The sequence below is a fragment of the Triturus cristatus genome, chromosome 7, assembly GCF_964204655.1.
Source record: "Triturus cristatus chromosome 7, aTriCri1.1, whole genome shotgun sequence".
NCBI lineage: Eukaryota > Metazoa > Chordata > Amphibia > Caudata > Salamandridae > Triturus > Triturus cristatus.
The window spans coordinates 976602472-976625841 of NC_140590.1; the positions used below are offsets into that span (position 1 = coordinate 976602472).

The following is a 23370-nucleotide window of genomic DNA, read 5'->3' on the forward strand; positions in this document are numbered from 1 at the left end:
TATAAATGTTGCATTTCTTTATTTCCTTTTGTACTGCATGATTATTTGTTTGACTGATCGTTCTTTTTGCTTATTATGATATTTTTTGTGAAAAAACCCCACCACATCATCAACTTATTGGTGGTGATAATTCCGTCTCTTTTTAAAAACACAGTACATTCATGTGTGTCTTGCCTTTCACGAATTCATGTTGGGCTCTTGATCAGTCAGAGAAGGTAGCGCCGAGCTAATGACATTTTTTCGAAGCACTAGTGTGAAAGAGCCTCGTTCTCCATCAGCGGTTTCGCGGCATCACAGAGCCGGTGGATTTGCTTAATGCGGTTTGAGCCAATGCAGACGGTCGGCCGCGTGCGCCTCCTGCTGTGACAGGCAGCAGCAGAGATTCGCACCTAGAGCGCCCAGTCTTTCGGCTGTCAGTCTCCAGGGACCTACTACGGCAAGCCGCACGCCGCCGCTTCACGGGCTCGGGCTCACGGCACGTTTCTAAAGGAGCCGCTGCCGCTGGAATCGTTCAGTTGGTCCCGTTGGTCACAGCAGATGAGCTGCCCCGGAGCCGCTCAGCAGTCTCGCTTACAGTGCTCGTGCCGGTCCTCGACACCGGTGTAGAGAGCGGCTGCTACCCTCTGTCTGCAGCAGCGTGCACGGTCTAGCAGTTCTAGCCTCAGAACGGGAGGGGGCGCCAGATAGCACGATTCAGGAAGCCTCAAAACCACATAGCTCCCAGCTTTCCCCGTAGCAGAGCATCGGACTAAAATCTCCGAAAAACAACGGGCAAGACAAAGGAGTAGCGAATTCCAGACCTGACAGGATCTGCCAAAAATGAAGGTATCGCTTATTTTATTATTCATTAAAATGTTTTTTCGCAAAAAAGACTGTGATGCCAGTATTTGCCGTCCGTTTTTATTAGTCGGCGTTCCCCGTGTTTACACATCTCAGGCAGGTGCAGGAATGGAAAGAAAGCAGAGCATGCTGTGAACGTAAACACTGTTTTTGGAAGTTGCTGTCTCCAGCGCCCAGCTGTGCGCGCGTTTAAAGCCTCGCCGGTGTGCATGACGGATTTAAAAACATTCTTGTGTGAAGTACCGAGTACTCCAGCATCCGAGAGGTGCTTAACCGCGCTTTAACACTCCCAAGTCTCTGAGGAGACTTCTACTTCTAGCGGACAGAAACAGCCAGGCTCGCACCGTATACACGCCTAAGAGTTGTGGTATTTTAATGCAATTCCACACATTATAGATTCGAAATGGAAAGTGACAGCCTTGAAATATTTCCTTGATTAAAAGCGTTAAAGTCTCACATATTTTCAGATAACGACGCATCGCGGCTGTGGTGAGAGCGCCTCGTTCATCCTCGTGTTTTTTTGTCCCCTCCAGGCGAATGTGGTGTTTGTGGTTTTCGCCTGGTGCTGCCTGCACGTGAGAGCCAGGCACCCGGAGATCATCGCCGGCACTAACAATAAAGGGCATTTCTTGGACAACGACAAATGGCTGAGCTCCGTGTCACAGTACGACAAAGACAAGTACTGGAACAAATTCCGGGATGTGAGTACTTGCACGTTTATAATTGGCAGTTGCCTGTTCACCGAGGCGTGGTGCAGGAGCTGGGGCAGGCTGTACAGTGTGTGGTGGTGCAGTCTAGTCTACTGACATTTGATAGGCAGTATGCACCTGGGGATACGTAGCCGCAGTCTGCCTCCTAATAGGGCAGTTAACGCACGTAAAAAAAAGAAAGGCAATCAGGCAAGTTTAAAAGGACGTGGCCTCCAGGACCATGGTTAGCGCTGAAAGAAGTTTATGTAGTTTGCTATGACGGCTGTAGCAGCAGGAATCAAGCTCTGAACAATTGTTCACATTATTGGCGTTAAAGACCGAGCGTCAGTGATTTTTCTAGAAATTCGGCAAGGGTGCCATTTTTGGGTCTTTTTCTGTTCTATAAAAAACAAGTCTACAAGTCCCAGAATGCAAAGAAAAAGCTTGGGCTGGAGCAGCAAGTTAGTCATGGACACTGGGAACTTGGCATGTCTGAGAGCATTGTTTGTACATACGGGGATGCCTTGAGGTTACAGGGGGACCAGTGGCAGTGGAACTCGGGTGCAGGAGGTGGTTAAGCACCCCTAGAGAATGTGAATGATTTTAGAAGGACAATAAACATTAATAGGCTTTCCAAATGGTTTTTCTTCCAGTACTATTTGTTGCGTTTTGAAAGAAGCGCTTTCAAATATCCTGTTGCCTTTCGTGTGGAGGCATTGTTGTCAGAGACTTCACTCTAGACATTGCTCAATCACCACTCAGGACGGCGTTGTCATTAGAGACACCATGTTTCAGGTCTATACTAATTTTGCTGAAATCATTGTTTTCATGAGTGTTAATCCCATTGGTTCCGTTGACTTGAACCAGAAGTGCAAGTCCCAGATGCAATAGGTTGCCAAGGGAAAGGCCAGAACTTAAAAAATGGCATTCCCTATGACACGGATTATTCTGGTGACACAGTAACTGGGCGCTTCTCTGGTCCTAGAGTGTACACATGGGAGGGTATCAGAGGATTCCATGTCACTAGTGATACCATGAAGCAGTCCTGGCCTTTCCTTTTACAAATCATTGTACTTATCTATGGCTGTCCAACGGATTCAGTTAAAATGAACCAACACTACAACTCCTGGAATGCACTAGAGATTTTTCAAGATACGCCCCAGTCTAGAAAATGGTGTCTTCTGGTAACGTTAGTGTATATAGTTTGAAAAAAGATTCTGTAAACTGCTGAAACTGAGCTTCAGCTAGACAGAAGACTACAGGATGCACAGACAATGATAAATTGAATGGAGATGCCATCCATTCGGGCGAACATCTATCTAATCCTCATGGCAGTTCTAAAAGCGCCGGGACACACTTCCGAGTAGCTATGCGCAAAAAAAAGTACCCTCATTCATTCATTCATCCTGATGCAAAGAAAGTATCTGCTAAGATAAAGCAGTGATCTCTTTCACATTTTCAGTTCATCTCACTTACTCCAAACTGATAGAATGCAGAGCAAAGCTCTGAAGACACTGTAGGGAGGTTGCCACATTTGCAGTCTTGAGCTTTGAGGATACACATTATTATCACACTCCACCAACTGGCAGCAAAGATCCTTGACCCTGAGAGGCCTGGCAGCTAAGCTGTTTCTTGTGAGATAGTGGACCACGTGATGACCCTCAGCCTGTCACTTGCCTAGTTTGAAGCCAAGAGGTGGTGTTACTAGTGGTCCTTGACAATATCCATCTGGCCACTGACTCCAGGTGCTGCCAGTTTCCTAACTTTATTGGATTGGTCAGCGGCATTGGACACTGTGAATTAAGGGTTCTTGATCTCTTGCTGCACAGACTCTGTGTGACCGGCCCGCCAGATGCACTTTATTTTTCATCATTTTCATCAGTCTGCACCCAGAAAGTGACAATATGATGATTCACTCCTAATGCCGCAGCCATGGCATGTGGGATCCTCGGAGGATTCGCAAAGTGGCAGTACCTATTCAGCCTCTTCTGTAAAGCCTTTAGCCTCTCATCCACTTCCATGACTTCTAGTTCTGTATCCATGCTAACGACACACTCTTTCTACTTAATGTGAGTATCATATAATCAGCTGGCAACCAATCTATGACGTTCCATGCTGATGGAGAGGGAATGAACGTGGTAGATCTGGCTTAAACTAAATATTGACAACACTGATGCTAGTGATGGGTGGAGGCACAGACCTCAGGGCAGCCTCTCTCTGGCCCTCTGATATAGGGTCATGCACAGACTCTACTCCTGTGGACCAAAAGCCTAGGAGTAAAAATTGATTCTGATCTCAAGCTTTTCATTAAAGGCTCGACAGTCACAGCACCCTGCACTATCCGTCTTTTAGCTGTAGAGTGACGACACCTCACTGTATCATCCTTGATACGCTCACACCAAGATTAATGCTTTGCAGTTTATCGAGGAATCAACCAAACTTTTTATCAACATAGTCAAGGTCTGCAACATCAGACAACTTGATTTAATATCTCTCTCCCATTTTTAGAGCTTTATCTATATGTCATTAGCTCAATTGGCTTGCGATTGACTAAAGTATTATTATGAAAACTATTTGCTTAGTTCACCTCAATTTGTGTCTCAATGGGTTTACCTGTATGTTCCTTCAAGAGCCTTTCACCTTCCAATGCCTACCTGCTGAAAAATCTTCAGTTTCATGAATCAACAAACATTGGCAAAGCAGTAAGTCTGGTATTGGCAAGCTGGTGCAGTGGTTATATAATTTTAATTTTCTTATTGCAAGCACCTGCCACAAGTATAAACAAGTAATCAAGCCACCACCTAAACATGGCCGCCTTATGCTAGCTATGAAAATTGAATATTTAAAAAACATTCACTGGTGTGGCTCTAATATGAGTGATGTTTTTAAATAACAAGTCTTTCAATTGTACCATGGATTTTGTTGTTATTATTTGTACAGGACACAAGAATAAATACCAACTAACCAAGTTATCAAATTGCAGATTGCTACACTGTTACAATGTCACTTAAACACTGTAGAAAGAAACTTTTTAAAAAAGCGATGGAAAATAAATCACCACCTCACTGAGGGCCAATTACAATGGTGGGCGGACTTGAGTCCGCCCGCCATCGTAGTGGGGATTGGGACTGCCTGCCTGTAAGGCAGCGGTCCCGCACCCCACATTATGGTATGTGACTGCCACCATAGCGGTCGCATCCAGGCACTTTAACATTGCAGCGGATGATGCTGGCAGCAGTACCCGCCGCAATGGTAAATTGCCATGCTGTGCATTTCCCTGCACTACGTGGCAGGCACCACACGGTTCCTGCCACTTAGTGCAGGGAAATAAAGGGAGGGCCATGGGTACCCACCTAGTGCACCCCCACATCCCCCCAACACAATTTGGCGGGCAGGACATCGAGGTACGATGGCTGAGTGCCCGCCACTGCACGGCTGGCGGTGGCGGGCCTTCCGTCAATGTAATCACCCCCTTAGTGCCCAAAATGATGAGATAAGTTATACAAAAATACATAAAATAGAAAATACGCTTTGAACCACCTTTCTCATTGAAGACAAAAATAACTATTTTTAGGATGATGTGAGCAAGGTGTAAATGCTTTCTGCAGTGGCTCAAACTGAAGTGAGGCAGTGTGAAAAGTGGGCTGATCCACTGCTTCATGCCTTATTCTGTGATGGTTGGAAGCAAAAATGTAAATGGCAATTTAACAGACCAATGACCAAAAGCTCCTCAATTTAAATAGGTATGCATACACTATGTATGATCTTTTTTGCAAAACATTAAATTTGCGATACAGCTAAAGCTATCTCTAGGGCTAACACATGGAACACACTCCCTCTGAACATCAGAACTATTTCATCTCAAATATTCTCTGGGAAACAACTCAAAACTCATTTGTTTAATATCTAATGACATACCCATAATTCTGCACTACTTTTATCCATCCTTATTTAGTATAATGTAACATAACACCAGGGCTGTCGGATTAATGGAGTCAATGGAGGCAACCAACGCCTACAACTCACAGAACACAATGGTTTGTCTAATGAAAGCCAATACTGATGACATGGATATACGTGATAACTCTAGTTACATTGCAGAGTGTTTGGTTTTCAATTTTATTTTGAGGCTCACAGTCTGAACAAAGTCTGATCTATTGGGTCGAAAGTAGGCTCAATCCCCAGAGATCCTAGCATGTTAAAAGGTGACCGAAAGATGGTACATAGGTAATACAAAGTTGTTATCTGACAGGAGGGTTTTTAGTAAATAGGAAGTTATGGCGCACTGCTATAATTGCGTATGTAATAGTAAAATAAAGTAAATACGTTGCTAACCAGGTAAGGGAGACCCCTGTAACCCCTATATGTGTGTAGGACAACTCCTTTATTTTATTCAGATGTCCATGTACCTGATCACACCTGATTAATGTAACTGCACTCTACTTTCCAGCCGGGTTGGAATTATCTCCGGCTTTGGGGTAAGAGCACGCTCATTCTATATTTGGACTGAACTACTTTTCTATGTCTTCTTTCACATGCTTCCGATTTTTCTCATTACGCATGTCCCTCATTGTGTTCTCTTTAGATTTACGAGTATTTGCACCATTCTACACAGGTAGCTTTGCCTTTTATTCCAATGTATGTATTTTTAGTTTCTTACACTTCCACCCTCAAGTGTAAACGAATAAGTTGGGGTGCCCCCATTTTCCTAAACTTGTTGGACCGAGGGCTCACACGTATGCCATATGGAGTCAGCGTTGTGACTAAGCCCTTTTCCATAACTACTCTGCCGAGAAACCTTTCCGTTTGCGCACTTTAGTTTCCCACATGTACCTTTCGAATTTTTCTAAATGTCTAAATGTCACTTAATTTCATTTGGTTTTGTAATACATGTGATGTTAAGTATCATTTAAAAAGTCACCTTTCACATTGCCCATCCTTCACATTGCTCACTGAACCTTTTAAGCAATTATCATCACAACACTATTGTTTTTACCAACCAGAAACGGGTTTTGTATAGGGTTTCCACAGCTAATGGGTGTGTTTCACCTATGTCACTTTGGGAGAGTGTACTCTCCATTTACAGTCACTACACCTTGTTGTTGTTCATATCGGAACTTGTATCATTCCCAGCCCTGGAGAAGTCGTGGGACCATTTTCTTAGACAAAACACGTGTTATAAGAATGAAAGAATCAAGACACAACTCTTCTGTGAACTTTAATGTGATATTTCTCAAATGGACTTATGTTTATGAAATTTCATTCGTACACTTATATACGTGTGCCCAGGAAACTGGTTTACACAGGTAAAACCAAGTTTATTAGGACAATTATTCAAAAACAATACCACAACCATACATTCTAAAATTGCCTTAAAGACCAACTGGTCCCCTCGAAACAGCACACCCTATGCACACTCACTCTTAGAGGGCATGTACAAAATCCATTACCATTCCTAATCACATTGTACCATTTACGGGATGAAAAGACTGGGTTACACCCCACTCTGTTTTCAAAATTTGTTTTGTAAGCTGAGGAGGGGAATCTGGACCAAGTAAGGGAGGGCCGTGTCCTGGCCAAGGGAATTTAATGAGAAGCTGAACCAAGACTTTGAATGAATGAATGAATTTATTTATTTATTTTATTTATTTATTTAAGCTTGTACCGCGCACAGCTACCCACAATGGGTTTCCCGGCGCCAGGGATAGACTGTAGAAGAAAAGAGAATGTCACCATGACTTAAGGCCTCTGCCGACTATTGGTCACGCTTAGTAAAGAGCAGGGTCTTCAAAGCCTTACGGAAGCGGAGTAAGTTGGTCTCAGATTTTAATGCCAATGGGAGGGAGTTCCAGTATTTAGGACCAAGAGTGGAAAAGGAGCGGCCTCCCATTTTTGCCAGCTTCCATCTTGGTACTGTGAAATTGCCAATGTCCGATGACCTTAATGAGCGCAGGGGTCTATAGGGTTTTACCAGCCCCTGAACATATACTGGGGCGCTACCCTGCTTAGCCTTGAACATATAGCAGAGTGCCTTGAATTTAACGCGTTCTGGGATGCTCAACCAATGGAGGTCACGCAAAGCGGCAGTGGCTGAGGTGCGTCTGGGGACATTCTTTAGCAGGCGCGCGGCCGCATTTTGCACCACCTGCAGCACATGAATAGTAGCTTTATCTGCGCCCAAATAGAGAATGTTGCCATAGTCCAGGCGTGATGTTACAAGTGCCTGGACTACAGTTCTGCGAGAGGAGAGGGGGAGCATCCACAAAATCTTGTGAAGCCATCGCAAGGTTGAAAAGCAGATGGCTGAGACCTTAGTAGCCTGTTGTCTCATAGTTAGCCTGTCGTCAGTAATGACGCCCAGGTTGCGAACTGCCGTAGATGGTGTAGGCGCATTTCCCAGTTCGATGGGCCAATGGCGAGGACCCCAAAGATGTTTGTTCTGTCCCAGAATGACCACCTCGGTCTTCTCCCCATTCAGCTTGAGACAATTTCTCCGCATCCAGTCGGCCACAAGAGTGAGGCCCGACTTGAGTGCGGAGATGTTGTTTACGTCTCTCCCTGACAAGGAGAAGACAATCTGGGTGTCATCTGCGTAAGAAAACAGGGTTAGCCCAGCTTGTTCGACTATGGTTGCCAAGGGTTTAACATAAATATTAAATAATAAAGGGCTAAGAATTGAGCCCTGGGGGACGCCACGGGTGGAAGGACAAATGGCGGAGGCAGCTTTAGAAGAAAACACTTGGAAGCTTCGGTCACTAAGGAAAGACCTACATTTCTAAAGCGCATGGCTACCAGAAGGCCTCCCAGCGCTAGCAGAAGAGTCATCATAGAACTACAGACGGTCTTCAAGGAAACAAAATAGTTTTAAGAAGTTTTCGAAAAGGCAAATAGTTATCCTCAAGACGAATATGAGTAGGTAGCTGGTTCCACTGGCTTTCCCCTTAGATAGGCCAGGTCCAGAGAACCGGCAACCGTTCCCACAGATTCTCTGAAAGATGTGTAAGCCGTTAGCTGATTTCTTTAAGAAAGCGAGATTCTGACATTGTTAATGCTGTGCTGTTCAGGTTAGGGTCAGTTGTATCATTGCTAAGTGCCTCCAAGCCTTTGCCTTTTTACTCAATTGCATGTTGAATTCTGGGCCTTCTCGTTCCACTTTTAACATTGCAGGTTTGGACTCAATAGCGTCCAATAATATGTACCCTTGGCTAAATTGAACATGTCCCATAACATGCGGCCAGGCGCCAATTGTGTTACCAAGACAATCGTGCAACACACCACGCACTGGGTGACTAACATGCATTGTGGGTCTAGCTTGCATTTCTGCGAAATGTCGATATCCTTATGCAAGCCCAAGTTTACGCATGTGATAAGTAAGAGGGCTCGCACTGGCGTTTTAGCCAAGTAAAATAATAGGAATATTAGAACCTCTGGCATGTGCAGAGGTCTCATATTGTTGCTGCAGTGCCTAAATTCCATACAACAAATTTGTTACTCAGGTTCCAGCTCTCACATTTTCTAGCGTGGAATGATGCTCACTTTGTATCTTTGTGTCCTCGCTGTTGGAATCCATGCAGGAGTTTCTTGCCCCAGTGTGGCTGGCTTTTTTTATCCAATATGTTCGAGTTCTGCTCGTTTCACTGTGTTGCAATGCTCACACTCGGCAGCTTGTTCAATGCCCCTTCACACGCGCCGATCTGAAGAGAAGGACATTGATTGGAACCCCTGACTCCAGCGGTTCTGCAGTGCCGGGGCAGCTGGCCGTGCTGTGTGTACGGGATGCAGCCAGGGTCAATACAGGCAATCTGCTGGGAGGCGCTCTCTGGGCGTCGGCAGATCTGCCGCTGAGATTTCTTTGAAATGTGTGGCCAAACACGCCTGGGTGACCTTTGAGGGCTAATGAAAGCTGCCTCAGAAGTCAAACGGGCATGTGACTTCCATCAAAATATCGACCAGGCGCATTCTGAACTACCAAGACAATGTTTATGCTAATTTGACAATGAGTATGCTAATTTGCTTCGGGTGTGCAGCTGCTGTGGGCATGCAGCTGATAAGGAGGCTACAGTCTAGTGAGAACACATATTGAAAAGTAGAAGTCAGCACGTGCTGTTGTATGAAGAAGCCACTGCCAGTTAAATATTCATTCGTGTTGCTAATTTAAAATATGTTTTGCTCAAGCATGTGTTGGTTGTTTCTTTAAGGCGCTCATTAAATGTTCCACGTAACGTGTGTGTTCCTTGATGGCCTGCTGAAGTTTTTCATTGATCGGAGCTTCCTTTCAGGGCAGAGGCTGAGGTGACCATTAACCTATTGTTAAGGACACTGGAATTTTGTGGTAGAACTAAATTATGCGTCATGTTTATCTACATTATATGGCAGGAAAAAGCAAATTATGAGGCAGAATGTGTCACATTCTTTGACTATATTGATTCACTATTTTTATTGCCTTAACACCCCTTAATACTGTTCTGGTAAAGTTCTAGCTCCCTAGAACCAGTTTAACACCTGAAACCGGAAGTAGCAGCCGGAAGGTGTCCACTTAACCGAGTGGAATAACGTAAAATAATGCCCCACCCTGCAGAATGTGAAGAGAGAGCCAAGAGTCTCCCATATCTCACATATATTTATTGGCCTTGGACAGATTGGGGCCCCTCTGAAGGGTTTCAGGGTTCCTGAAGGGTTGCCCCCCCTCCCGACCCCTCCAGCCATACGGGCTGCAGGTCCCTGTGTTCTGCTCCTGACTTAACCTTTGCAAATTGTCTGCCACTGCGCAACACCAACTGCCCTCCCCCTTTTAAAAAAAATAAATTCATCTTCGATCTGTTTGAGTTAGAAGCAAATTTTGTTGTTGTTGAAATCTGCAATGATTTCAGTAGATGACAGATTGTGTGGTACATCCATAATTATGCAGAAAGAGTAACATTATTAAATCGTATAATTCCAGTGTTCCTGCCTATTGTCTACCTTCGCTAAATTGAGTGTGCTGAAAAAATGGCATGTATCATTTTGCAACCCCTTTGGGGAATACTGTGCCAATTTATTTCTGGCTCCACACTTTACATGTAGAAGATTGACCTAGTTTCATTTGGAGTGCGACGTAGCAATTATAGAAGTCCACAATTGGAGTGGATATATTTCATGAGGTAAATCCATAGAATTTTGTCAACCCCTGCGTTTCTGTTCATTCCACGTGTCCGGCCTTCATGGCATATTCCACCTTGCTGCAGATGGGTATGAGTTAGCAACATGGAGATGTTGGAAGGGTTCACAATAGTCTTTGTCCCTCCAATTTCTGCTTGAGGAGTCTCCTTTTCTCACCTCCCCCAGCCCTAATTCAACATTTGACCTAGCGCCATGATGGCTGAGACATTACAGAGTTATCAGTGCTTTGCAAGTAAGGGGTACTTGAGCTAGGGAGTGGAATTCGTCTTATTTCTGATGTAGGAAGCAGCTTTATTCGTTTATAGCTGGCTGGGAAATACATGCTAGATTGCATTAATCAATTTTTGGCTTTGATATCCAACCGCCTCGATGCTTCTGCAGGTGTCGGGTAAGTGTGAAACAGTTTGCAATTGATGTAGTCACAACGGGATCCCTACAGACACCTAAAGTGCTGATTGGTGCTGTGGTGCTCCATGTGCACACTAGGGACACTGGAATTCACAGACCAAATAAATAGTACCTCCAAGGCATACAGGGTGTTAGGAAAATGTTTTAGCTGTAAATGGGAAATATCTTGATGGGTATTCTCGATGGAGTGGTGCCGAGCTTCACACGGGGAGCGCCTCATTGTGTGTATGCGCCCATGGCCAAATACGAGTCAGACACATGCATGAGCCAGTGGATAGAGACCACCACAAGCAATCTTCCTTTGACTTCAAAACCTTAACTTCTGCCTAGCACCGATATCCCATTCTTTTTTTTCAATCAGTGCCTAAATTCAAGATTGTGATTTAGTCATGAATGATATCATACTTCTAGAGCTGAAGGTCCTTTATATATCGATTGTAGGTGATAAATTTAATTATTCCATAACATGTTTTTATAATACCCCCTGTGCTGTCACTGGCACTGATCCATGAGGTGGACGGAGAACGTCCGTCATCGGCAGAGGTAAAGAACAGCGCTGTGCTCCTTGGGAAAGGCTCTAGCATAGCTTCCAGCACCACTTGAAACGCTGACCCCTCTTGTCGTCAGGCAGCAATCCCCCAATCGCTGGTAGAAGCATTTGAAGTGGTCAGTGAATGTCTAACCTCATTCATCTCACCAGTTGTTAGCCCTGACAAATTCAGTCAGAGGAAAGTTCAAAGAAATAAAGATGATTGATTAAAAAAAAAATGGTATCATTTAAAAGGCAGTTGACAGATCAGGCTATTAGCCAAGCGAGGTGCTATGAAGTAAAATTTAGCCTGATCAAAGGATCGGTTTGATCCAAACATTATCTGACTCAGCAAGGTAAAAAGATGGTCAACTCAGAAGGTGGATTAACGGGCAGGACAATTGAACTGACTATTGATTCACCAATAATAAGCAATTTGCCAGAAATCTCATGGCACCACAAAGAAATGGAAAAAAAACTGCCAAGTTTGAAGCTCATACTGGACCCTGTGTTTCCCTTTAAGCCTAAATGAATTGAATGTAAATCTTTCAGGTGTTTTACCCTGGTGCTTTGACCAGTGGCCTATTGCAGGAGAACTGGACTGAAAATGATCAGTGGTCTCCCTTTGAAGTTTCAACTCACCAATTGATTTATATTTTCTTTACCCCTAATCAGCTCAAACAACTTTGATAAAGATCTGTACATTTTATTCCTATTGGTTTGCTCTGTGATGGAACCTGGATGGCAAAAAGGAGCATTTATTTGTCACTCGTTTCTCTTAAACACTAAAGGAGCATTAGGGGGTACAAAGTCAGGTCGCCCCCCCCCACTCAATCATATATAAACACACTGGAACCCGACTTAGTCTGAACAGTTACTTATACTTTCTCAAGAACATCTGAGTTAAAGGGTTTCCTAACGAACCTCAGATGTTCTTGAGAAAGAATAAGTAACTGTTCACACTAAGCCGGGTTCCAGTGTGTTTATATACTCCTTTCTCTTAGCCTGTTTATTTATTTTTTAGTTTCATCCACACTCACCAAAAAGTAGTTAAGTATACATTTGTACATTTTCTCTCTAATGCACCGACCTGTGTTGGGATTCAAAAGAAGTAGACTATGCTCTGGGGGACTCATTCTTTTTTGCCTCACTTTTATTAACGATTTTCTTAATTTTGTCAGCATTGCTTAGTCACTAAGAAAAATATTACGTTGGGTTTAGGGGAGGTCGTTAACAGCAGCCTCTTTTCTAACAAGTCCCTGGAATGGTGTATCTGTAAATGGGGTTCAGTAACCTTACCATTAGAAGTGGATTTTTTTTTCTGTGTTTTGAATGATTTGTTGTATTTTTGTTTTTGTATGATAAATTTGTTTACCCTATAGCCTGTATTCGATTTAATTGATTTGTAATTTTGAATTTAATTGGTCCTTCAAGTTAATACTGTGGCATATTGGTTAAAAACAACAGTGACTTGTCAGTTCTTGATTTTCTTTTACTACCTTTTGTTGTCATAATCTGCTGATCCTCCTCCCCAGTGATCTCACTATATTTATTCTCAAATTTCCACCTTTCTCCTTTGCACTTAAGTCTTCAACTTGGTTCCACTGCTGGAACATCCTCAGTGGAGAGTGTTTATACTCTGGCATGCTCTGGATGTTCTCATTATTGTCCTAGGGCATTGTGAACAGTCAGACTTTCTAAAGTTTCTTCCAGTTGGGGGAGGAGGGGTGGATCTGAAGTACCATTGAACCGTTTCATATTTGTGTGGTCTGTCTACTATATCTACAATAGAGCCCAATGATACCATTCAAAACCTACTAAATGATAGAATCATTGGTGCAATGTAAAAAAGTGTTTTGTTAAATAATATAGAATAATATGGCATAGTCCCTCAGGGTCAGGTGTGTCAGATTCTATATATGGAAGAATGATCTTGACCCAATTTATGGTGTAATTTCTTTTACCGAGTGTATTGGTTGAATTATTTTAGATTTTTAATGTTAATGCGCTGATAATTTTGTAACATGAAATATATGAAACAATACTTCCCCTTCACCCAGTTTTACCGGTAGTGAACATCAAACGAAGTCCCCGAATACGATGCGCTAGAAGCTACTGAGTGAAATGCAGTTTTACTGTAGTCTTATGGCGCACAGAACTCTTGATATGTACAGCTTTAATTGGGTAGGTTCAAAGTCCTGAACCAGGGGTCCCCCTCGTTTCTTAAAATGATAGAACAATGCAGCAAACACTGGGCATTCCTTCATACGAAAAGCCATAAAATGACTATGCACTATAAAGCCCTAACAATCATTGTTCACAGGTCAGGCAGTGGCGGCTCTTTCGCTAATGCACAGCGAGCAGTGCAAGAAAAGAAAATGATAATAACAAGAGTTCTTATCATTGTTTTTTTCTTTGCCGGTCTCGGAACCAGGTCGGGTGGGGCGGGTCTAGGCTCCCGCCGTCAGAGCAGAGTGAGGAGTGGTTTGAACCCCTTTGAGTGTGCATGATGGATTGGCCAACACCCTCTAGGGCTGGCCAAACCATCATGCGCACTTGCCATGTTCTCTACTGGGCTGTGTTGCACAGCCCAGTGGAGAACATGCCCAGACTTCCAGGTACTGCCTGAGCGGCCTGTTTGGCCAATCATGAGGCAGCGTTGTGATTAGCTGCGAGAGGCAGGGAGCCTGAGTGCTTGTGGGTCTGTGACGGAGGAGAGGCAGCGGCAGCTGTGACGTCGACATGTCAGTTTATTTTTTATTATATTTTTCCCCGCCTACCACCCCTATTCCGAGGCAGCCGCCACTGAGATCGGGTGCAGCGAAGAGAACGCCAGACTGTTTCAGGATAGGGCACCTGGTAATCGTAAGGCTGCTAGGGGTAGCCATCCCTACCTCAACATGTATTTGTCCTTGGCAACTCCTGTGATTTGACCAATCTGGCAACAGCTCCAACCGTCCAAATTGCCTCTATTATTTGATTCACAAAAAAGTGCTACATTTCTTTTATGAAAAGTCTGCACTTTTTCCCAAAGCTCGCGTGAAATTCAAATGCCAGCAGATTCCCTCAGCATGTCTGTCTGTTCTGCTTACAGATGCTGACTGAGGGTGCTGTGCTGGTGGAGGGATGACGGCACACATTCTGGTTACCTCTCCCATCAGTGCTCCTTCTGGTCTTATCACATGCTTTAGTGTAACTCACTGCAGATCCCTCAGCCTACCTGCCTCATCATTGGTCAATGGGTCAGAATTGCCAAGGGAACTCCATCAGCGGTGTTCCCTGGGCGGTTTGATAGAGATCTTATGGTGCAACAAATAAATAGAAAATAACCTGTCATGTTTCAAGCACATAGAGGACCATATGTTTCCACTAAGCCTAAGTTAATTAAATCTAAATATTTTAAGTGTTTCCTTTGGTGGTTTGCTCAGTGTTGTATTTAGGAGAAATGGACAAGATTGAAAATGTGTGGATTACATACCGATAATCTTCATTACTCTAATTCTTCCTTCCTCATCCAAGTACTTAAATGTTTAGTTAGGTACAGCCTTCGCCAGACAGGCACCTCATATAAAAAGACATAACATATTAAGAGATCTCTCTGCTTACAAAATTCCCTGAAAAATTACTTTTTACCATCATCCCCTGATATGACCAATGCCTCACCTAGGATACAACAGGGAAAATGCCAAGCAAAAGTCCAAGATTGCCAATGAAACTCCACCAGGTATCGGTGTGGAGGAAGAGATCAAACTCCAGCTGCCTCCTCTATCCTTTCTCCTTTTTCTCCTGCTCCATGCTGTTCGTCAGCTACCTCCTCATGTCCGTTCTAGTCTATGACAGCTAGGTCAAGTGACCTGGTCTAGTGGAGTCAGGACACCTACTTGCTTTTCCTAATTTACAGCTATCCAGGACTGAATCATCTTCCATTCAATTATGCTGAACCCATGAAAGAAAGATATGTCTTCACTGCAAACATTGCACCCGAGGTCGTATTACACAGATTGCCACAGAGTCGCAACTGGGATTTGCACCCACTTTGTGCCCCCCCCAGTATTACAAAAGGGGCCACAGATGCTTGTGCAGCCCCTTCTGTAATACAAATGTAGATAGCACTGACACTACATGTGCACAGTACTATGACTAGGGGATCTTTCCTCATTTGCATGGGGGCATCCCTTTATCTCTGCGTCTGCATCCTTTCACAAATGTTGGCACAGAGATAAACATGCCTTCAGTGTGCCTCCTAAAGGCATCCCTATGGAGGAAAGCAAGGGGTTCCCATGGACCCAAGACATCCACTTGCAGGCGAGTGCAGTCACTCACTGCACCCACCTGGAACGGCCTCTCTAGTCCCCCTTAAAAGTGCAGGCGGGTTGCTGTCTGCACACTGTAACACGGAGCCGCTTATAAGTAGTGACTCCGTATTTCACTTCGAATGGGCTGCCCTGGGAGCAGTGCAAGTTCATGGCTGCCCTGAGGGCAGAGCATTCATTCTAATATGGTGCACTTTCCTTGTTTGCACAAGGGGGGCACCTTTTGAAAGGTACGCCATGGCGAAAACAAGGAAAGTGCATTGTATCAGTAATACGGCCCCTAGATCTTCAAGGCACTGTTTTACCCCTGACACTTTCTTTTTTATTTCAATATTTTTTATTGGTTGTTTTTAGACAAATCAAAGCACACAATAAGTACATATGCAGGGACAAATGAAGAAAACAATAAAGACATAGTATAATGATGAATAAACAGGGGTGACAATATGGCAAGGCAGGAATTATGGTCGGGATAATATGACAGTCATTGGTTGGAATAGACGCATGGTTGTGTAAGTCACCTTATATAACCTCTGGCAAACGATAATGTACACAAACACATTCTATACATTTAAAAAAAAAAAGAATACATTATAACAGAGTATACATCTGATGTTAAGTATCAAATATTCTAAGGTATGCATTGATAGTATTTATGGACTATTGGGGTACAACGAGCTAGCGTGAGGGCATCACAGTTAAGTGGTTAGTTGGGCAGGCTGGGAAGTGAGGTTCATGGCGGTTTGTGTGATCTGAAGTATCGATCGAGGCTATCCCACATGTGTCTGAGGGCGGTCTCCATGGAGAGTCCTGGAGAGCAATGTTGTCAGCACCCCTTAAGTTGGAGACCCAGTTCAACCAGCATTTGAAAGATGCTTTTCGTGTTTCTTTCGAGTTATTTAGTACGATCTTAGTTGTTGCCATCAGAAGTAGGTCTAGAAGCGACCTGTCTTTGTCATTCAGTGAATCTGCCCTGAGGAAGCCAAATGTCAACGTGGATAGCTCCCTTTCGAGGGTGCATGAGAAAAGATTAGAGATGAAGCCAAACACTCTATCCCAAAAGGGTTCCATACATTTGCAGAATAGTAATAGATGGGCTAGGTCTCCTATCTCTTCACTGCAGTTCCAGCAGGTAGGGTCCTCTTGAATCTTGCATGAGTGTAAGCGGGCTGGTGTCCAGTAGGCCTTTTTTAGAAGCCAAAACATTGTCCGGGAAAGGGTTAGAGAGATTTTATTCCTCGAGACCGAGCTCCAAGTTTTGGACCAGTCAGCGTCCGAGATCAGGGAGGAGGAGTGAGCTTCCCAGAAGGATATGATCTTCTTATTGAGGGCAGATTGTTGTGGATGGATTAATTTGTAGATCCAAGAAACCTGGTGTCCCAACCGATTTATCCTCGCCATGTGTTGTTGCAGGGAGGGTGTTAAAGGCAAAAGTTTAGCTTTCGTTAATGCTGCCTTTATTTTTAAGAAGTGATAGAATTCCAGGGGGCCCAGATTATATCTAGTTTGTATTTCTTTGAAGGTTAGAGGGCAAGCTGAATCGAACAGTTGGTATGGAAAAAATATACCACTGTTGATCCAGGTTTCCTTGTGTAGTGTCTTCCCTTTGTATAACATTTTTTGATTGTCCCAGAGGGACTCAAGGTTAGATCTTCGAATGCTGATGTCTAATAATTTATCCACTTTCAGTAGTGCAGACTTTGTGTTTTTGAATATGGACTTTGAGCACGTGATGTTGGTGAAGTTTGAGGTAAGAAGGCTTGCTGGGGCGAGGTTTTTAAGTAATGATTTTTCAATTTCTAGCCAGACTGGGGTTTACTCCTCCGGCGGAAAAAGCCAGTACGCTCCCTGTTTTGCAAAGAATGCTGTTTGGTAAAGTTTGAAGTCCGCTAGGTTGACCCCCCCATGGATTTGTCTAATCTGAGCTTCTTTAGACTTATTCTGGCCCTTTTCCCTTACCATAGAAATTTTGAGAGCAGGATGTCTAACTTGTGAAGAAAATCCTTTGACAGTATGAGGGGAAGCATGGGTATTAAATAGTTCACTAAAGGGCGTAATCATCATTTTGATGCTCTCAATCCTCCCCCACCATGTGATGAATCTTGGTGACCATGCCTCGAGGAGAGCTTTGATTTTCCCCAGGGTGTTAGCTTCATTTCTCTGTAGTGATTCCAATATAGTGCTTCCGAATTCTATCCCCATATATTTGATAAAACCTGGTTGCCATGTAAGGCCTGAATCTCTCAGTATTTCCCTAGTGCAATGGATGTTTAGGGGTTTAACTTCGGATTTGTCTCGGTTTGACTTATACCCTGAGTGGGTTGAGTACGTTTCTATGGTATGCATCAGGGCCTTAATAGACGAGCTCGGGTCCTCCGTGACTATAAGAATATCGTCTGCATATGCGGCAAGTTTCACTTGAGCTTCCCCAAAAGTTACTCCTTTTATTTCATTATTGCGCTTTATATCTTGGCTTAATGGCTCTAAAGCTAAGAGAAATAGGGAGGGTGAGAGAGGGCAACCCTGCCTGGTTCTTTGTTCTAGTGTAAAGATATCTGAGAGGGACCCATTGATCACTATGCGGGCGGTAGGATCTGAGTACATAGCCATAACCATGTCGATATAGGGATCACCTAGATTGAAGGACAGCATACAGTGTCTCAAGAATGACCATGACACCCTGTCAAACGCTTTTTCAGCATCCAGGGTGATGGCGATAGAGGGGGTAGACGTCAGCCCTGCTTTCTCAAGTATGTGACACAAAAGCCTAGTTTTATCATTCGACATTCGGTATTTGAGGAAGCCAACCTGGGAATTACTGATTAATTTCAGGAGAACCATATTCAGTCTCACGGCTAGGATTTTTGCATATATTTCACAGTCCACATTAATCAGTGAAATTGGCCTGTAGTCTTTTCTAGAAGAGGGTCTTTCCCTTCTTTTGGTATGACAATAATGTTGGCTTCTGTCATTGAAGTCGGTGTACGTCCCTCTCGAGCAATGTTATTGAATACTTTTAATAAGGTTGGTTGAAGGGATTCACTGAAAGCCTTGTAGAAGGAGGCTGAGAAGCCGTCTGGACCCGGGGCTTTATTATTTTTGAGGGATTTGATAGAGTTAGTTAATTCCTTATCAGTGATGGGTTTCCCTAGCGCTATATTCTCCGACTCTGACAATCTCGGTAGGTTTAGGGAGTCTAAGTACCTGGTGCATTATTCAGAATTTATTGTTTGTTTACTTTTATATAGATCTTCATAGAAGGAATGTAAGGCGTGTAGAATCTCTTTCTGTTTTGTTTGTATCCAATTACTGGAGTCTTTAATCGAGGAAATAGTGAATTGTCGCTGCTTGTGTTTGAGATATGAGGCCAAAAGTTTTCCCGCTTTGTTCCCTTCACGGAGCTTGAGTGACTTGAATTTGTTGATCCACACACCCACTCGTTTACTCACAATCTTGTTGTATTCATATTTTTTCTTAACTAGCTGATCTAGGGTGTCTTTATTGTCTAACGCCCCGGCATGTGTAGCTTCTAGGAGTTTAATTTCTTTTTCCAGTGTATCTAATTCTACATTCAGTTTTTTCTTAATCCTTGCTTTAATTCCAATGATGACCCCCCTGATAGTCGCCTTTAGCGCATCCCACAGTGTGAAAGTATCAGTATCCGGGAGATCATTGCATTTAATGTAGTCCTGAATAGCTTATTTGATCAGTTCTTTGTCTTCTGGGTCAGAGAGTACCTCATCGTTAAATCACCACCTTTTAGGGGGAAGAATGGAGTGGGTACCTGCTAATTTGGTGTTAATGCAAGAGTGGTCTGATACTAGTTTAGGTGCTATATCTGTTTGATCTATAAGATGTGTACATGCGCCTGAGATTAAAATGTAGTCAATCCTAGTGTAGGAATTTTGCGGGGCTGAATAGAAAGTATAATCCCTTGTCTCTGTGTGTTGGAGGCGCCAAGAGTCTTTAAGATTGAACCTGGAGCAAATTTTATTGAGAACCTCGTGTGAACGTGTGGGTTGGTATCTGCATTTTGATTGACGGTCAATAAGTGGGTTTAACGGTAAATTGAAATCCCCACCTACTATGATGAGATCTTCTTGAGGAAAGCTCTTGATCGTATTTGAAATCTTTCCCCAGAAGTTGGGCTCTTGGAATCATCCCCTCTTTTCATTTGTGTGACTAACAACCTCCCTTCGTCGTCATTTGTGTGAGAAACAGTGGTGATATTAGATTTCCTAGTTGTAAGGTGAATGACTCCTTTTTTTCTTGTGATCTGCTGGTGAGCAGGAGATATGGGAGATCCAGTTGTGATTAATAAAACCAATGTCTTCCTCTGAGAGTTTTGTTTCCTGTAGAAGTATGATGTCTCCCTTAGTCTTTGCCAAATAGTAAAAAAATGTCCTATGTTTAACTGGGTGGTTAAGCCCTTTTACATTCAATGAGACTATATTAAGATCTTCTGCAATACTCTTAATTTGAGACATAAGCCTATCTATTGGTCGCTATGGGGAGGAATCAGCCTGCATAAGCGGTGTGTACCCTTGCCCTCAAATACTGCATTGTAGTATTTTAGACTCACACTGACCCTGTACTGTAGATAGAGCATACCTGTCATTTCAACATAATCTATGGGAAGAATAAAACTTACATAAAACAAAAAGAAAACAACCACAAATATTTTTACCCTCTGATCCCCCTCCCTCTCCCCCCTCCCCACCTTGAGAAAAATCGGATACAGGAGCTGCGACAGCAGGTCCATCAATCTGGCAACTTGGAGGATGTTAGTTTGAAACTTGTTACATTTGGAGAGATTTAACTGAGCTAATTGTAGAACCTCATTCTACGGTAATGGTACTTGCAGCAATTATTATAAACTCTATAGATATCATTATCCACAAGTAGTAATTATACTTTATCTATATATCTTGTTAACTTATTAACCAGCAAGATGAGTATCAGATAGCCCAAACAAATCAAGACTATATCTCTTAATGCAATAAACAAAGTATCTGAAGGTAGGTTCAACCCGTGACCTGAAGGACATAGAAACAGAACATAAAACATTATCACCACTATTTGTGTCTACATAACAGCCGTGCTGCAGTGAACATTAGTGTTGCATCTAACCTGATACATTTGTGAGCATATAAAGGCATGAAAAAGAGTGAGCAACTACAACTATACAAAGGATATCAAGTCTTCCATTTGTTGGAGGCCCCTGCGGACAGTTCCATCTCTTGTACTGGAGCAGCATCCAAGTGTTGGCTAGATCTTTGGGATTTGTAAAGAAGTATGGTTTGCCATTTTCAAGGATTCTGAACTTAGATGGGCCTGCAAATGAGAATTGGATGTTCTTTTTTCTCAACGCGTCTCGTAGTTAAAGGAACCCTTTCCTAGTATCTACCGTTTCCTTTGAGTAGTCTTGTGTGAAGTTTATTCGGTGGCCCGCCCATGATACTTCGTGTTTTTTTCTGGCGATGTTGAGAATGGCCTCCACATGTTGATAGCGAAGTGGTTTGCATATCATGGGGCGGGTTCCTTTCCTGTTTGAGGAGGTGAACGTTGGAATCCTATGTACTCTGTCCAGTTCCAAGCCGTGATGAAATTTTATCCCAATGAGCATGGGAATCCAAGATTCCAGAAAAGCCACGCAGGATCCTGCATCTTCCTCTGACACTTTCATCCAAAGACCTGCAGCTACAAACCTTTGTGCATACTTCAATCCTACCATGCACCTGAAAACTATCATAACTGCTGCCGCTGCCACTAGCAGGTACCAATTAATGCCTATCCACAGCATCAGGTCAAATAGTCCCTTCCACACATCCAAACATTGATCTATTCACTCCTCCGCCCTCCATGTCATTCCATACACTGTCTCTAGTCCTGAACTCTTCACCCACAAATCATTGAATTCAGTTAAATCAGTTTAGTGAAAGCAAAAAAAGACTACAACACACAGTATACATTTGACTACCAAAACAAAAACTCAGGGACTGAAGTCTGTGTCTGCATTGACATGGAGGGAGGTGGCCACCCCCTATATAAATTACTAATCCTTCTGCCTTCTGCTTAACGCTATTAACATATTATCCCCCAGCCATGTAGGTGATATCCTCTTCAAGGGTATACCACCCCCACAACCTTCAGTCAGCAAACCAAACCCTTTCGGGCACACCGAAACCTCTCTTGGACTCAAAGTTCTGGTCGTTGAAACCTATTTAGAACTCACCAAGGAGACTGATACCTAACTGACTTGCGCTTTATCTCCTATTGTCACACTTTCAAGAACGCTCTAAAAACACACCTTGACAGGTAAGAACGAGATGACGGCTCACTGATTAGCTCCCCATTCTGTATCCATCTTCCCATCCCATCGATCATGTCCTACTGTAAATATGGATTTGTAGGATGAAATGTATGCACTTTCCTTTTGAAATAATAACCTGCTGTATATAGAATAAATCATAACTGGTGTACACACCTGATAATTGTTAAAGTAGATATCGGGACCATCAAATTGGTGATCCGGTGACGTGAGGTTGTGTAGTAGTCCGTGACATGGGTTTCAACGTGATGGTAAATAAAAATATAGCATAATGGAGGGGAATGTCCTTTCATGTGACGCAAAATGTCATTTGCTGCGGTGCAGAATTAGTCTATGCACGCTGAAGTACTATTGTGCTCTGACTTATCTTTTACATTTGCTACTTTTGTAGCCAGTTGTTTGTGGTCTGACTTTGGTGCAGCACTTTCTCTGTCACTGGTAATTACTATGCTCCAACCTTGAGTTTCTATGTAGCCTGTGTAAGGATTGCGTTAATCTGCCTCATCTCCAGGATCAAAGTTAGGGTGGTTTCCAGTGGCGGGTCACCGAGGGAGTTCTGCGGGGCGGTGAGGCGGGGGCAAGGGGCAGGGTAGGGGGTAGTAAACTCCAGCATACGGCGGAACGGAGTTAAGTAAATAAATAAATAAAACAATTGGCGATGCAGCGCACGCAATGTAAATTGTTTTATTTATTAACTTAACTCCGTTCTGCCATATGCTGGAGTTTACTATCGCCACACCCTGCCCCTCCCGCTCCCCCGCCCCGCCACGCCACACCGCCCCGCAGCACTCCCTCTGCGAGCCTCCACTGGTGGTTTCTCTTCCTGTGTCTATTGGTCACTTGTAGTAGGCATACAGCTTGATTTACTTTAATAAAATATATGTGCTTACTGTATTATCTTGCGGTATGTTAAAAAATGTAGAAACGTTTCTGACCTTGTTTGTTATCAAACCCAGCAGCAAATTATATCTTGGTTAAAATTAATGCTCTGCAAGGCAGTAACATAAGCAGAATTTGAATGATGCATTATTTTTAGTAGTAGGAAATGTTTCCAGTGTTACCCATAACGGAGAAGTAGTAGACACGCAGCGAAGCACACAC

The 23370-nt window shown here is 43.4% G+C and overlaps 1 protein-coding gene across 1 annotated transcript in view; it reads left to right on the forward strand.

Moving 5' to 3' along the window:
- Window positions 1-295: 295 nt before the first annotated feature.
- The window catches only part of SPOCK1 (SPARC (osteonectin), cwcv and kazal like domains proteoglycan 1), a 1975354-nt gene continuing 1952279 nt past the window's right edge, over window positions 296-23370 (forward strand). Inside the window, exons 1-2 of the mRNA XM_085618015.1 lie at window positions 296-825; window positions 1374-1541. Of these exons, the coding sequence (XP_085474141.1) occupies window positions 820-825; window positions 1374-1541 (174 nt within the window). The 5' untranslated portion in view covers window positions 296-819. The remainder of the gene's footprint in view (window positions 826-1373; window positions 1542-23370) is intronic.